Source organism: Saccopteryx leptura, chromosome 7 (assembly GCF_036850995.1).
Source record: "Saccopteryx leptura isolate mSacLep1 chromosome 7, mSacLep1_pri_phased_curated, whole genome shotgun sequence".
In the NCBI taxonomy this organism is placed as follows: domain Eukaryota; kingdom Metazoa; phylum Chordata; class Mammalia; order Chiroptera; family Emballonuridae; genus Saccopteryx; species Saccopteryx leptura.
Window position 1 is genome coordinate 63,519,494 of NC_089509.1, and position 17,111 is coordinate 63,536,604.

A 17,111-nucleotide genomic window follows, 5' to 3' on the forward strand; every position below is an offset into this window, starting at 1 on the left:
TTTCCAGCTTCAGAAAAATACAAAAAAAAAAAAAAATCAGCACAGTAAAAAAATTTAGTGCATATTTTAGCAGTTAATCTATCCTGTTTATAGACTTGTTTTGTGCTTCATATTAGAAGAGAAATATGTCATAAATGCAAGTAAAGTCCAGTCCATTTAAAAGTCCATATGGCAACGGTTCATCCCTCTTGTCTGTGTGTGTGGTCAGCTCTCCATTGGGATCCAGTTTATCAAGGCCAAGTGTTCCCAGGACTCAGAAGGAACAGGATTATTGAGGCCCTCTTCAATGTGACATTCAGTGAGGTTTGGCTTTTTGTGGGAATCATAAGCATCTCAAAGGACCATGCTTCAAGTAAAACACTTGTTCCTCTTAAGTAGCTTGAAGTAAATTTCAGGGTACTCTGCTGGGGCTTTGCTTTTGTACAAAGAAGAGGTAGGAAATCCCTCACCAAGGTCAGCTACATCACACTTATTCCATCCAACAGTATCACAGTTTTTCCTTACATACTATATATAGCTTAATTCCTAATTAGCCTGATTATAACACATAGGTGAGTCATTAAATACTTTTGCATCTCATAGCACAAAGTAATGACTTAGGTAAATAATAGGCTCTTACAAATTTTTTTTACTGCCAATATGTTTTTCATTATACATACTTGAAATATATAGATCAGTAGTTTTTCCACTGGTACACAATTTTGGTTTACATCAAGGATTTTTGTTATTCTGTTGATCTCTGCAAAATGTATAAATCTGCCTCCTGAGAGTTGGCAAGAAACTTGTTCATACCTCAATTTGGACAAGACTGAATAAGTCAGTTAACTATATTTACATTTAAAGCATGCCAGTGGTGTTAGATTGAGCTCTCTGGGAATTAAGCAAAAACTAACAGACCCGTCTCATTTCAGAAAGATTCTGTGTTGTTTATATAGCATTTTGGCAAGAAATCTACTAATTTGACATAATTACAAGCAAAGATACTAGTTGGTGTTTTAACATCGTTCTAGTAACATCTGGAAAGGGTGTGAGAACCTTGATAACTACAGTTGCAGAACTCTTGAACTTGAGGAGCCTTTCGCCTTAGAGCACTCAGCAATTTACTCCTCCTCCCGTCCCTTTTCCTCACTTCTGGTCCATCTGAAATAGCCAATGACTTCTTCTAGGAAAAATACAATAGTTACAAGCAGTAGCTAAACAGGAGTTGGGCTCATTGATGCTAGAACTAGACTAGATATTTAATGCTGAACTATCTCTTAAGCTCTAAAGATCTGGCATACAAATCAAGTCTTCCTATTGCCTGAATTTTTTAGAGTATTCGAGTTCTTTTATATTAGTCATGTAACTCCTTAAATGTTTTTTTCCCCCACAAATGCCAGCGTTAGAAAGAAAGTGGTTATTCAGAAAGGAGGTGACTTCATTGGGCTTGGAATCCTTATAGTAACGTTTTGTCTTACCATCCCCAAGACATCTTTGAATTGCAAATTATGCAAAGAGGAATTTGGCTTCTGTTGGTTAGGTCTGCAATCTAATCACTCAGAGGATAATGCTCCATAACTGATCCCCCTAATTTCACCAAGTGCTATTCTCCAGAAATGAAGTCAATTTGTAGATAAGCAAGAAGTCTTTGGAATAGTGTTGGGTAATTTTATCTGTAGCAATAAAAAACAGCCTGAGAGGAATGGAAAGAGAACCTAGGTTGCAACTCAGCTTTAGCATTTACTAACGGCATGACTGACATTGGGCAAGTGAATGTCTCTGAGTTTCAATTTTTTCATCTGTAAAATGCGGATTATTTACTTGAGATCTAGATTCAAGCGCTGTGGAGGCACGAAGTAGGCGATGAGGAATTGATAGCTATAATGGTCATAGGCAACGAGTCAGTATTGAGCTACTTTGCCGGGAGTGGGGGCAGAGGTGGAGCAGTATATATGAGCTTCTTCAGGGAAGGGATGAAGCTGATTCTGTCAGGTCTAGCAGCACCGCCCACGCCTCTTACTCCAAGGCTTCCGTCCCCAAAGCTACTCCAGAGGCCCACGCCACACTGAGAACACCACCTAGACAACTCGGGGACATTCGTGGCTTGCGCCCTGGCCCAGCCCACTTCGACCCGGGCCAGTCCCGGGACAATTCAAACTCACCTGCCAGGCAGGTGCACACCATCCGAGGCGTGACTGCGGAGGCGGGCGGACGGGTGGGCGGGAGCTGAGAATGTAAAGCTCCAGGCGCCTGGCACCCGCCGCCCAGTCGCCGCGGTGGCTGCTGGGATGCGCCGCAGCGAATGGTCGCGCCGGGCGCCGCTCTGAGTGACCTTTCACCCGCGCCCAGCGGTCCCGGGCAGCGGCACAAGGCGGAAGCCATGGCGGAGGCGGTGGCTGCAGCCGGCGAGAAAGGCACGAGCCCAGGCTCCGACTCTGCAGCGGATCGGGACCCAGACCGGGACCGGGCGGGGCGGAGGCTACGGGTTCTGTCGGGCCATCTTCTGGGCCGGTCCCAGGAGGCTCTGAGTACCAATGAATGCAAAGCGCGGAGAGCCGCGTCGGCTGCCACGGCGGCGCCCACGGCCACTCCCGCGGCGCAGGAGTCGGGCACCATCCCCAAGAAGCGGTGAGTAGCGGCACGGTGGAGCGAATTGGCAGCGAGGAACCAGGCCGCACCCTGCGGGAGGCACAGGCAGGGTGGGAAGGGAGGTGACAGGGGTGAGCGGAAGCATCCCAGTCCTTGAAAGTACCGACCCAGCTCTTTCAGGAGAGAGTGGACGACACCCTGGACTCTGCTAGGAAGGGGGCGGGATGGAATGGTGGGTTTGGGTCACTATTTGAGAGTAACTGACTTGAGGAACTCTTACTGGGGAAGGTTTTAAGGAGACCTTGTTTCTTGGCTTCTTGATGCCACGAATTTATTCTCTATCTTGAGTTAATACTTTGGGGGCCAAGATCTTGGAATGGGTAGGAGGGGTTCTATTTTGATCCTTCGAAGAGATTTAAGTTTGTACTGGATGATGGCTTTCTTCTTACTCGCGCGAGGGGAAGTGGTGGTTCTCGGGAGAAGGAACTGCCTGGTTTTCGTGGAGTAGGTTTCCTCTTGCTTAGGGGCAGGGTCTTTGATGTTTAGGGAAGAAACCGCGTAGTAGGCAAGAAGCAGTACACTTCAGATATCAGTGATTTTTAGGATGTGGTGGTAGCTACAGAGCTCTTGTGTAAACAGAAGCTGAAAGATCTTGACTTCTGACTTTTTGGAGAAATCTTAATCTCTGATGGAAGATGCTAGGAGACGCTATTTTCTGAGGCGTGGCTATGTCAGCGTGAATTAACTTTGAGAGTGAAAAAAAAGGTTGCTAATGTTTAGTGTGTACTTTCAATGTGCCAGAGATTGCACCAAATCTGTTACTTCTTTTACTCCTCTCTCCAAGCGATGAGGTAAGTGCAGTTATCTCCCATTTTACAGATGAAGACATTAAAAAGATTTACAAGGCTGCTGCAGGCTTGACAGGTCTACTGTGTGGCAGGTTAGAATTGGAAAGCACACCCGGTTAACTTGAGGGTCAAGTTCTTAAGCTGTATGTACTGTGTCTGGTGAATTCATTCATTCAGCATTTATTGAGTCCTTTATCTATTACATACTCATTGTACTAGGAATACAGATTTAAAAATGCACAATTGACTCCTAGGGAGCTAATAACGTTAGTAAGATAAAGTTATAGTGCAGTGTGATATAGAAGCTAGCTGATAACCATAGCAAATGGTCACTTAACCCAGATTTGGATTGTACTTGTTAGGGCAAAGGCTTTCCAGAATAAAGATTGTCTGAATAAATCTTGAAGTTTGTTTTGGAAAGTAGCCTGCCAAAGGAGAAAAGTGTTTTTGGCAGAAAAGCATGTTCATAGATAATGCAGGGAGACAGGTTAGGGAATTGCTGGGAGTTAAATGTGACAGAAAGGGGTAAGAACGACAGGGGATAAGGTCTGGGAAGACTTGTTTGCAGGATTTTATTTAAGGTAAAACATTACATTTACCTTTTGGAAAGGTCACATTGGTGACTGAATTGAAGAAGGTTAACATATGGGAACATAATAGACCTGAGTTAGAATTTCCACTGCACAATTTCAGCTGCGTGACAGGCAAGTCACTTAACCTCTCAGAGTTTCTGTTCCCCTGTCTGTGTAAATGAGGACCATAATTCCTGCGTGGCAGTGTTGCTGTGAGAATTGAAAAATAAAGAGTTAAGTGATCAAGTGCTTAGTGCAATGCTGGTTACATAACCCCTCAACAAATAGTAGATGCAATTTCCATCGCGTTCAAAGACAGGCCCATTAGAAGACTGTTACTCCAATGAGAAAAGTTACGAGTGGGAATAAGCAACCTATTTGAAAAAATTAATAAGAGGTCAATTTTTTGTAACTTGGTTATTGAATGGTGGGGGATGGAGGAATCAAGGATCCTATCTTGGCCTCTGGCTTCTCTTGATATTATATTAGCCCTCAGTGGATTTAAAACTTAAGTTTTCTAAATAGCTTCATGTACACTTATGTCAGTTCATTTTTATGCAGCTATGTGTGATTGTATGATACATTTACATGCAGGTTCACAACTTAGAACTGCATAAGTAGGTAGGTCAGGTCTATTCCTTTTTTTTTTTTTTAAATTATTTATTTATTTATTCATTTTAGAGGAGAGAGAGAGAGATTGAGAGAGAGAGAGAGAGAGAAGGGGGGAGGAGCAGGAAGCTTCAACTCTCATATATGCCTTGACTGGGCAAGCCCAGGGTTTTGAACCGGCAACCTCAGCATTCCAGGTCAACGCTTTATCCACTGCGCCACCACAGGTCAGGCAGGTCTATTCCTTATGGTTTAATTTAGGGAGCTGAGCCTGTGGTGTTTGGAGAAAAATAATAAGTCTTGTAAGGCACATTGGGATAATGGATGAGGCTTCCATGGCTGAAGGTGATTGGTTTGGGGTCCCTGGTGTGGCTGCTCCATGGTCTGAAGGCACCACTGTAACTCATTGATGGTCTTTGGTTCAGGGTTTCGTGTGGTTAGTTGTAAAATCTAGTCCTATAAAACTGTTTTGAAATTTGAATTAAAATATGAGGGAACACAGAAATGTATATTACATGGAACATCGAAAGCTTCCTTAGAGAATGATCTACTTAATATACTGTATTGTTTATGTGGAACCAAGGTCTTCCTTTTAAGGAAGGCAAATGATGGAGCAGGAAGGAGCCAGCATGTATATCTAATAAAGTGTGAGTGTGACTATATGTCAGTTCTTTTGGAATTGTTTGGTAATGTGTGTTCTTTGTATCACTCCTCTTTTATTTCCTTGGATGATGTCATTGGTCGTAATTCTTTCATCTTATGACTGGTTATCATCATGGAGTTGGAGGAGTGACTTGAAACTCCTTGTTTTCATTCCTTCTACAGAATAGTCATGCATATGTTAATGTACTCAGCATCTGTAGAGTAGTTGCTTCATGACAAGTATTGTCTTAGGCACTGGAGGTAAAGAGATGAATAGGCCTTAGTCTCAAAGAATTCACAATGTTAGCAAGGGAGATGAACATTCCAGTACAGGTTGGGTAGAGCCAATGTTGATATAGGTACAGATGTAGCACAAAGGAAAGAAAATGATATACTCTATTTAGGAGTCAGAGGAAGTTTCTGGAGGTAGTTTTTAAATATGAGTAATAGTTACTAGTTTGATTGGTTGGTGAGGACAGTTTGTATTCAGGCAAAGGAAATGAATACATATGGCAAAGCAAGGGGTCATGAGAGTGCATATTATATTTAGGTAACTAAGCAATTCAATATAGGTAGAGGTGGGAGTACAGGGAAAAGAGGAGGGCCCTGGCAGGTCAAGGAGTCCTCTGACCTGTAGGTCATTATTCATTTTTCTCTTACTCATTCACTCATTCATGTAGGCATGTTTTAGTGCATACTATGCAACATATAGTAGTGAACAAAATGTTGGCCCTTACGAACTTATATTCCAGTTGAAGTAGAGATAGTGTACAAACAAGTAATATAGTGCTATGTGTCAGATGGTATTAAGAATGGCTTCATGGAGACTCCGCCTTAGGTGCTAAAAATAGCTTGGTTAGGAGCATGGCCCCAGGTGGGCATAGCATTGGCTCCAGACTAGGGTTGCTAGGTGGATCCTGGTCAGGGCACATGCGGGAGTCTGTCTCTCTATCTCCCTCCTCTCATTTAAATAAATTCAAAATAAAGTAATGCAGAAAATAGAAGTAATCAGAACCAACTCATAAGAAACCATGTGACAAGTGTACACACACAGGATTCTCTCATTTCTGTTCTATTTTCTATTTTCACCATTTCCAAACCTACATGGCATTTAGTCACATAATTGTATCACTTAATGCACTAACTTCTAAAATCCAAATCTATCCTTTCCTCTATATTCTCATTGCCATCATCTTGGTTTATATCCTTCATTATTTCTCACCTGTTCTACTACAATGGCCTACACTAACTGATCTTTCTATGTTCATCTTCATCCTTCTCCAATCCATTCTTAACACTCAGCTAGAGATTTCTTTCAGACCCAAACCCAATCTGATCATTTTCCTTTCCAGCTCAACTCCTTCAAAGGTTCTCCATCAGCTAGTCCTTTCAGCTACTTCATCAGGAACACAGGTTCTCATTATTTGAAGTTTCTGGGCGGAGTTTGAGGGTAATGGTTTACTTTTGGGTCCTCTGTTTTTCTTTAAGTGCATGTTATTCTACAAACACTTTCTTTTTGATCTTGCTTATGAATGCAGTTTTAGATTCTTAAAAGTTATAGTAAATATCAGTTAATTAAGTATGTGACATTTTTATGCCTTGGTTTTGGATTTTTTTTAGGTTTTTTTTTAAAGCTATTGTAATGTTATGAAAAAGAAGAAAAAATCCCTTGTTGACGTCCATTGAATTTGTAAACCTGATGACTCTAAAGTCTTTGCAGTATTCAGAGGTTATTTCTGACTTACAGTATTTCAGCTTAAAATCCATCTGAAGTTATGAGTTACACATTTTAAATTTGTTACAAGTCAGTCATTCTTACAGACCAGATTCTCTTAAACTTTGTAAGTACATAAAAGATTGATTTTGTTTAGCTTTCTAAAACAAAGAAATTAATATCTGGCTTTGGTTCTTTTCTCTTAAACATTTTTATATTTCATTCCGGATCTTTCTGTAGCTGAAATATGCTTACTCATTAAGGAGGACTGTTACCATTCAACTGCACTTACTTTTGGCAAGGGAGTTTTGCCCCTCGGTGAGATTTGGAGATTTATCTTGTCACTCACTAAGAAAACTTTTGTATTGCATGTAATATCTGGTCTTGCCAGCATATCAAGTTACTAACCAGAGATTTGGGCCATAATGATGACCAAATTCTTGCCAGCAACTCTACTGGGACTCTTCAAATTCTATTTATATTTGCCATGTCCATGACTTTATACTCTCAAGTGGGTAATGTTTATACATCCAGGCCCTTGTAAACAAATAATACGAATTATTTATTTTGTTATATTCAGTTTCCAACTCCTACTCAGATTGATTATGTGGTTAGATTTTGCCTTTCTTCTAAAGATGTTTGAACTTTATAGGAATCCAGCATCAGGGATATTAAAATGACACCCACTTGAATTCTTTTCTGCTCTCAACTCAAATTTTATAAGTCAGAGGCGTCCACTAGAGCTTTTTGGGATGATGGAAATGTTTTGTAATATGCACTGTTCAGTGTGGTAGCTGTTAAACACATATGGCCATTAAGCACTTGAAATATGACTAGTGCAATAGAGGAGCTGAATTTTAAATTTTATTTTTATCTTTTTATTGATTGATTTTTAGAGAGGGAAGGAAGGAGGGAGGGAGGAAGAGAGAGAGAGAGAAAGAGAGAGAGAGAGAGAGAGAGAGAGAGAGAGAAACATCAATCTGTTTCCATACATGCCCTGACTGGGGATCGAACCAGCAACCCTTGTATTTCAGGAGAATGCTTTAACCAACTGAGCCATCCATCTAGGGCTTAATTTTATTTAATTTTAATTAATTAAATTTAAATACACATATGTGGCTGGTGATACCATGTTGAACAGCTCAGCTGATATTGAAACTTAAGTCGTTATCTATTCTTTTTTGTTCCCAAGTGAAGTTACTTTTTTGGGTTTTCTTATTTCACTTAGTATTATTTCCAATCTTATGGTCACATTGTTCAATCCTTAGTCCTGAACTTCTTTGTATTCTTTCCTGTTAATATTAAACTGTCTTTTGAATTAACTTATTCCAATTAATAGTTAATTCTTAGTCATCTGCTGCTCGTGTTTGTCTTATCTGATCTCAACCACCCATTTTACAGATCAGAAACTGAAGTTAATAACACTTGCCTTGCTGGTCACTTGCTGGCTAGTAAGTGATAGAGCCTAGATTTCAGTCCAGATCTTTTGTCTCAAGTCTAGAGCTTTTTTCTTTGATACTATACTGATATCACTAAGCCCTGTTCCCTTTTTAATCACAATCTTTCTCATGTCCATTTTGTGCACTCTACAAGAATTTATCAGTTACTGGATGTTTGGGTTAAATCAGTGAACAAAATGGGCAATGATCTCTGCACTCAAGGAGCTTACAGTCTAATGAGTGAAATGAATAATTAACCAAACCTAATAAATAAGTAAATTATTTAAGTTTGTTAAAAGGTGATATGCGCTATGGAAAGAAGAAAATGTGGAGCAGAGTAAGGAAGTGGGGTTTAAATTTCAAATAGGAACTCCCTGGAATACATTTCTGATGGCTTTCGGCGACCCCTGTGTTTTGGTCATTCAACCCCCGCTGGGGGTCGCGACCCACAGGTTGAGAGCCACTGCTCTAAGGGGAGGCACACATGTGATGTATTAGGAAAGTAACAAGGAGACTAGTGTAGAGACTGGTGGAGTTGGTTTGTAACGCCCCACCCCCAGTCACTGTTTAAAGTCTGTACCTCTTACACCTCAGCTTCTAATTTACCTGTCTCGTCTGCTTCAGGCATGGTCTCTTACTCAAGCCACATTTCCTGGCCTTTCCTTGTGCCATTTTCTGGAAGAGCTTTGCATGTTTGACACCAGGCTTCAGGGTCTGTTGTTTTGAGGATTTTTAAATTTTTTTAGTTGAGAGAGGACATTTGGCTGTTGGTCTGTTACCTCTTCTCCATGATTTCTCATATTATGAATAGTAACTCTAAAACCATACTGTTCAATATCATGCTTTGTAATATAGTATGAAGGCCTGGAGCCTTTAATTAATTTAAAACAGCTAGATGCTCTCTCTCTCTCTCTCTCATTTTTTAAATATACACTAGGGTTATTTCAATTTCTATAAACCAAGATAGGACTCCTTTATTTTTATTTTATGTATGTATATATTTGAGATGTAGAGAAAGGGAGAGAGAGACAGACAGACAGAGGGAAGTATTTCTTCTTGTTCCACTTTAGTTGTGCACTCATTGGTCGCTTCCTGTATGTGCTCTGACTGGGGGTTGAACCTGCAACCTTGGCATGTCAGGATGACTCTCCAGCCAACTGAGCTACCCAGTCAGGGCCAGCTAGATATTGCCTCACTTGTTTGAAATTTCATCTATCCAAGTTTGTTGGCAGTTTATTTAGTTTTCTATGTGCTAAGCACTAGGGAGGATTAGCACATTAATTTTTGCCTTCTGGATCTTATAGTTCTACCAAAAAGACTGATGTGTCTTCTGTTACTTCAAGGTGCTGTAACAGAGGTATGGGAGGGGAAATGGTGACTGGTACAGCAATGGAAGGGTAACTTTTTAAAATTTTTTTATTTTTTTATTACATGGGAGGTGGAGAGACAGAGAGACTCCCACATGTGCCCCAACCGAGATCCACCCAACAAGCCCTCTTACAGGGCAATGCTCTGTTCATTTGAGGCTTGCTCTATTGCTTGGCAACCTAGCTATTGTATTTTAGCACCTGAGACAAGGCCATGGAGCCATTCTCTGCGCCCAGGGCCCACTTTGCTTGAGCCATTCGAGCCATAGCTGCAGGAGGGCAGGGAGGGAGGGAGGGAGGGAGAGAGAGGGGGGGGGGGAGAGAGAGAGAGAAGGAAATGGGGGGTGGAAAGCAGATGGTCGCTTCTCCTGTGTGCCCTGACTTGGCAATTGAACCTGGGACTTACACATACTGGATCGAGCTCTACCACTGAGCCAACCGGCCAGGGCAACTTTTTTTCAAAGAAACATAGATTACAAGGGTTGGAAGAGGACCATTATGTGTCAAGATGTTAAAAGAAAATTCTTAAATCTGAGGGTGAAAACATTGATGAAAGCATTTGGATGAGAATAGAATCAGAAGAATTAGAGTAGGAGAATATGGACAATATAATAAAAAGTATAAAACTTGTTTGGCAGTTGGCCATAGTAATGATGGGAGCCTTCAGTTATCTGGATAGCTTTTATTTTTTTAGATTTTATTTATTCACTTTTATTGAAGAGAGAGAGAGAGAGGAGAGAAAGAGAGAGAGAACAGGGGTGGAGCAGGAAGCATCAACTCCCATGAGAACAGAGGTGGAGCAGGAAGCATCAACTCCCATATGTGCCTTGACCAGGCAAGCCCGGGATTTCAAACTGGCAACCTCAGCATTCCAGGTTGACGCTTTATCCACTGCGCCACCACAGGTCAGGCCCTGGATAGCTTTTAGAAGTCTTAATATAACAGCAGCAAACTGTCTGGTATTTATTTTACAATTATTTAAAAAATGGAAGGGTAAATTATTTTAAATGTTATACAGTTTTGTTGCAGAAAAAATAAGAGGTAAAATGAAGGCAAACATTCAAACTAATTAAGAGATATTCAAACTAATTAAGAGATCCAGTATTGCATCTTATTATTTTTAAGATATGATATGTATGTATAAAGTCATGCTATAATAATGTCTTTAAATCATTTTTCACTCATTATCTTGTGCATAACTTTTCATGTCCAAAAATACTAGTGTGCAATATCACCTTCAGTGACTTAACAAGTATTGTATTGTGTGTAGGTATTATAAATTTAACCAGTACTATATTATATTTGTTCCCATTTTTAAAATAGAGAATGTGATGATAAACATTTTATAATTCAGTCTTTAAAATTTTCCTTACGGCACATTTTTAAAAAGAGTTTTAATGAGTCAAAGAGCATTGGAATACAGCCTTCTTTATCTTAGTGGGCAGAGGCAGAAATAAAGAACAACTGCTTGTTTGGACTTAATTCTAACCAAGAATAAGAACTGGAAATGATTGGAATCCTAGAAAAAAGATTGCCATCGTGTTTGAGCAGATTTATACCTTATAATTTCAGAAAGAAGCTTTCTAGAAATTCAGATAAAAGGAAATTAGAGGCTTTGGCACTTATTGTTATCAGTAAGTAATGCGCATTCCACACTTATTTTGATGGCTCATACATACTTCTTGTTTTGGTATATCCCTTTATATAAGGAGGTGCACTTTAAGGATTATAGTGTCAGCAGTTTTCTTTTCCTCCAACATACTATTTTGAAAAAATTAAACATATTGCAAAATTGAATGTTATAATAAACACTTATATACCAACCACCTAAATCCTGCTGTTCACATTTTATTATGTTTGCTTTATATCATATCTACCCATTAATCTGTCCTCTTCTCCGTCCACTATTAGTCCATCTCATTTTTGATGAATTTTAAAGAAAATCAGCTTCATTTTTATAAAATCTCATGTATTAGCTTTCACCACTATTGGGCAAACTTTTATGTTAATATCTAACTCTTAAATCTCCACTTTCACATTTTTAATTATTGGATATTTCTATCTGAATGTATGGTTTTCACATAGTGACAATCTCTTTGTGAAATGAAAATTTAAAAATATATATTTGAAGTAAAAGATTCTTCTTTTATTCTTATATATTGGGCTTGATTTCTAAATCATATTTTGCTTTATCTTCACAAGTATTTGTACCTTCACAACATAACTATTAGACTGATAGTGTGATTTTGGTTTTATTTTTTAATTCTTACTTGCTATCTGCTATTATTTTCAGAAAGTACATTTTACTTTGCTCTCCTTGCCTTCAGATTTTACACAAGTGGTAACCATTTAGAAAAAGACTTTCAGGTTTTTAGTATGTACATTAATTGGAACTTTCAGTTATAAATATTAATTAATTTGAGCTAGGTTAAAGCAGAAAATGAGAATTTATTAAAAGAGTACAGGTGTAGCCTGACCTGTGGTGGCGCAGTGGATGGGGCGTCAACCTGGAAATGCTGAGGTCGCCGGTTCGGAACCCTGGGCTTGCCTGGTCAGGGCACATATGGGAGTTGATGCTTCCTGCTCCTCCCCCCTTCTCTCTCTCTGTCTCTCCCTCTCTCTTTCCTCTCTAAAAATGAATAAAATAAAAAAAATAAAAAAAAAGAGTACAGGTGTATAATAGAACCTGAGGGCAAGAATAGAGCTTGGCCTCCCGGTGGAATTAGAATTAGGGACCAGAAAGCTATCAGGCTTCTTGCTAGCATCACTTCCTATTAATATTTGCTGCGTGCTTCCCTGAGCATATCAGCCTTTCTACTCTTCTATCCAAATGGTAAAATATAGCCACCCCCTCCTCTAGAATTCAGCCAGTAGCAGAGAATTTTTGAACCTCCTTGTTCCCAATAGCTGGTTCATCTGTCTACTTTGCTCTCTAATCAGCTATTGTCTAGAAGGAAGTGTGGTGATCTTAGTATAAAAATTGCCCAGGCAGCTAAATGAGCTGAACTAACTAGGGCTACCATGCATTGACCAATGTTACAGCCAGATAATCTGCTCATCTTTTTTGGTGATTCCTTCTCCAGAATCTTGCTCCATGAGTTATCCTATTTATTTTCCTTTTGAGTCAACAAACTTTTTTGCCTTTATAAATTTTGCTGCCTTTTTTTGTTTTTTTCTTTTTTTTGTGACAGAGAGACAGGGACAGACAGGAAGGGAGACATGAGAAGCATCAATTATTCATTGTGGCACCTTTGTTGTTCATTGATTGCTTTCTCATATGTGCCTTGACCTGGAGGCTACAGCAGAGTGAATGACCCCTTGCTCAAGGCAGCGACCATGGGGTCATGTCTATGATCCCGTGCTCAAGCCGGTGAGCCCATGCTCAAGCTGGTGAGCCCACGCTCAAGCCAGTGACCTTGGGGTTTCGAACCTGGGTCCTCTGTGTCCCAGTCTGATGCTCTATCCATTGTGCCACCGGCTGGTCAGGCAACATTTCCTGCTTCTTAAAAGCATGTGTGTAAGTTTTTGAAATTGTTTTCTACCTATATCAATAACTATTTGAAATGGCCCTCTTAAAAGCCATTAATAACCTAATTATAAAATTCTTAGTCTCCCTCTAACCAACCACCATACCTTGTAGAGATACTCTTATATTTTTCTGTAGGTCCCATGCTATTGTACTATCCTAGTATTCTTCCTACCCTTCCTACATTTCTGATCTTGTCTTTGCTGACTTTCCTTCCTTCTGCTTCCTAAATTTACAAATCCTTAAGATTAATTTTCAGTCTTTTCTTTTATATATTTTCTTCCTTAATAATCTTGTGTGTGTGTGTGTGTGTGTGTGTGTGTGTGTGTGTATTTTTCTGAAGTTGGAAACGGGGAGGCAGTCAGACAGACTCCCGCATGCACCCAACCAGGATTCCACCGGCATGCCCACCAGAGGGAGATGCTTTGCCCATCTAGGGTGTTGCTCTGCTGTGGCCAGAGCTATTCTAGTGCCTGAGGTGAAGGCCATGGAGCCGTCCTCAGCACCTGGGCCAATTTAGCTCCAATGGAGCCTTGGCTGCAGGAGGGGAAGAGAGAGACAGAGAGGAAGGAGAGGGGGAAAGGAGGAGAAGCAGATGGGCACTTCTCTTGTGTGTCCTGACCGGGAATCGAACCCGGGACTTCCACACGACAGGCTGACGCTCTACTGCTGAGCCAACCGGCCAGGGCCTAATAATCTAATTTATTTGGACTGTTTTAGCTTTTACCATTATTGGGGGAATTTCTAAGTTAATATTTCTAACTCATCCTACATGTTCACATTTCTAGCTTAATGTCTTTTTTTTTTTCTTTCAAGTGTTTTTTAAAATTATTTATTTATTTATTCATTTTAAAGGGGAGAGAGAGAGGGGGGGGGAAAGGGAGAGAGAGAGAGAAGTGAGGGAGGAGCAGAAAGCATCAACTCCCATATGTGCCTTGACTGGGCAAACCCAGGGTTTCGAACCGGCGACCTCAGCAGTCCAGGTCGATGCTTTATCCACTGCGCCACCACAGGTCAGGCCTAGCTTAATGTCTTGCTGGTTTCTGCAACATAGTGTGCAGGTATAAGGCCATTATTTTGTCTTCAATTTACATATTTCACTATTTCTGTTTACTCCCACCATTCAAGCCCGACATCTCAGTTATAAGGCCTTGCTTGCTTCATTCCCTCTCTCTTATCCAGTCAGTTGATAAATCAGATTCTCTCTGTTAGTTGGGATTCTCAAGACTCTTTTGCTTTTTCTCATATTGACAACAACCTAGACAGAATCTTAATTAAACATGAGATGTGTAGTCTTATCTTTATTTTCTCCCCTTCAAATGATACTCCATTGCATTACCAGACCAATCTTTTGTTCAGAGAAAGTGTGAGTATGTGCTGCTTGCTGATGCTGTGCCACATACTAACATTGCAAACTTGATTGGCAGTCCAATAGAGAGATATATATATATATAGACGTACAAAAGATATGGTATAATCAATGCTATAATTAATGAGTGGTCCCTCGTCTATCGCAGGGGTTAAGTTCCAGAACCCCCCCATAGGCGAAAATCCACGAAGTAGCAACCTTATATTTATTTTATTATTTATATATATTTTAAGGCTTTATAAACCCTCTCTACACGCTTTTTTTTTTTTTTGTATTTTTCTGAAGCTGGAAACGGGGCTTGCCTACCAGGGGCGAAGCTCTGCCCACCAGGGGGCGATGCTCTGCCCATCCTGGGCGTCTCTATGCTGCGACCAGAGCCACTCTAGCGCCTGAGGCAGAGGCCACAGAGCCATCCCCAGCGCCTGGGCCATCTTTGCTCCAATGGAGCCTTGGCTGCGGGAGGGGAAGAGAGAGACAGAGAGGAAGGAGAGGGGGAGGGGTAGAGAAGCAATGGGCGCTTCTCCTATGTGCCCTGGCTGGGAATCGAACCCAGGACTTCTGCACGCCAGGCCGATGCTCTACCACTGAGCCAACCAGCCAGGGCTCTACACTCTTATAAACCCTTCCCACACTGTTATTAATCTTTGCCACTCTTATAAACACTTCCTGTGCTCTTAAACACTTTCTACACTCTTAAACCTACGTAATTTTAAATATTTTATTTCAATTTAATATTTTAATATATTTTAATTAATATTTTTATATTATTTTCCATTTTTTAGGCTCGAAAATGCGTGTTTTACTGCAAAAATAATTAAAAATAATAAATATGTAAAAATACCTACATACCTCAAAATCCTGCGATATAGTGAAAAATCCAAGATACAAAATTAGATATATACAATTTAAAAATTTGTGATACAGTGAGACCACAAAAAGTGAACTACGATATGGCGAGGGATGACTGTATAGAGAAGGAGCCATAAATTTTTTTGAGGAAGATAGGAAATGCTTTATAGGAAAAATAACTCTTGGACTGGTTCTTGAACTTGAATATGTATTTCATCTTTACAGTATCCCCACTGTAAAGATCAGCTCATTTCACTGAGTTGCTCCATTTAGTTGTGTACTCATTGATTGCTTCTTATATGTTCCCTGACTGGGGGGTTGAACCCGCAACCTCTGGTACTCCAGATGGATGCTTTCTTCATTGAGCCACTCAGCCAGGGCCACTAGTAATTTTTAGTTTGCTAATAGAATACTTGCGTTATATATTTTCCTCATCAAATTGTCAATTAAAAACATAATATGCATTGAGGAGAATTTGCATGTAGGCTGATGTTGTGTCATAGATTGTGCTCCTCCAGGAGATTTCATCACACAACTCAGAATGATGCACAATTTAAAACTTACTACTTATTTATTTGTTTGTTTATTTATTTATTTATTTATTTGTATTTTTCTGAAGCTGGAAACGGGGAGAGACAGTCAGACAGACTCCCACATGTGCCCGACCAGGATCCACCCGGCACGCCCACCAGGGGCGATGCTCTGCCCACCAGGGGGCGATGCTCTGCCCCTCCGGAGCGTCGCTCTGCCTGGACCAGAGCCACTCCAGCGCCTGGGGCAGAGGCCAAGGAGCCATCCCCAGCGCCCAGGCCATCTTTGCTCCAATGGAGCCTCGGCTGCGGGAGGGGAAGAGAGAGACAGAGAGGAAGAAGGGGGGGGGGTGGAGAAGCAAATGGGCGCTCCTCCTATGTGCCCTGGCCGGGAATCGAACCCGGGTCCCCCGCACGCCAGGCCAACGCTCTACCGCTGAGCCAACCGACCAGGGCCTTACTATTTATTTTTGAAATTTTCCATTTAACATTTTTGGACCACAGTTGACCACGGATAACTGAAACTGTGAAAAGTGAAACTGCAAATAAGGGGGACTACTGTATTTCTGTTTCAAAGAGATTCAAACAATCATGCATTTCTAGTTGGTAAAATTAGGTAGGGAGCATGAGAAGTTTGGGGAGAAGGGAGGGTACCCCAGCAACCTGCAGTAGGTAGTGAATGCCAGGTAAGGCCGGCCTTGCCTTATTTACCCCAGTCCTCCCTTCTTTCCCTATTTCTGTGTGCTCTAAGCTTCACCTCCTCTCTCCTCCCAACCCATACCTGGATATTCCTTTTCCTTCCATTAATTCATAGCAAGTGCATAAGAATTGAACCTGGACACAATTTTTGACCCTTGAATTCAGGTTTTAAAAAGTTTTCTCAAACTGCCAATTTCTTGCAAACTATAAAAAGTGTTTTGGAAGTTAAATATGTATTTGGTTTGCTGTATATTGAAGCTGACTCATTCTTCATGGAATTCTATTATTTTAAAAAACAAAAACTTGCTGAGATTGCTAAGAATCCCAACAAGGGTACTGTAACAAACCACCATGGAATTTCTGTATACGTGTGAAAGAA

The 17,111-nt window shown here is 40.6% G+C and overlaps 1 protein-coding gene across 1 annotated transcript in view; it reads left to right on the forward strand.

The window, feature by feature from the left end:
- Positions 1 to 2,180: 2,180 nt before the first annotated feature.
- Positions 2,181 to 17,111, forward strand: part of AGPS (alkylglycerone phosphate synthase) — a 139,966-nt gene continuing 125,035 nt past the window's right edge. Inside the window, exon 1 of the mRNA XM_066346540.1 lies at positions 2,181 to 2,607. Within this exon, the coding sequence (XP_066202637.1) occupies positions 2,282 to 2,607 (326 nt within the window). The 5' untranslated portion in view covers positions 2,181 to 2,281. The remainder of the gene's footprint in view (positions 2,608 to 17,111) is intronic.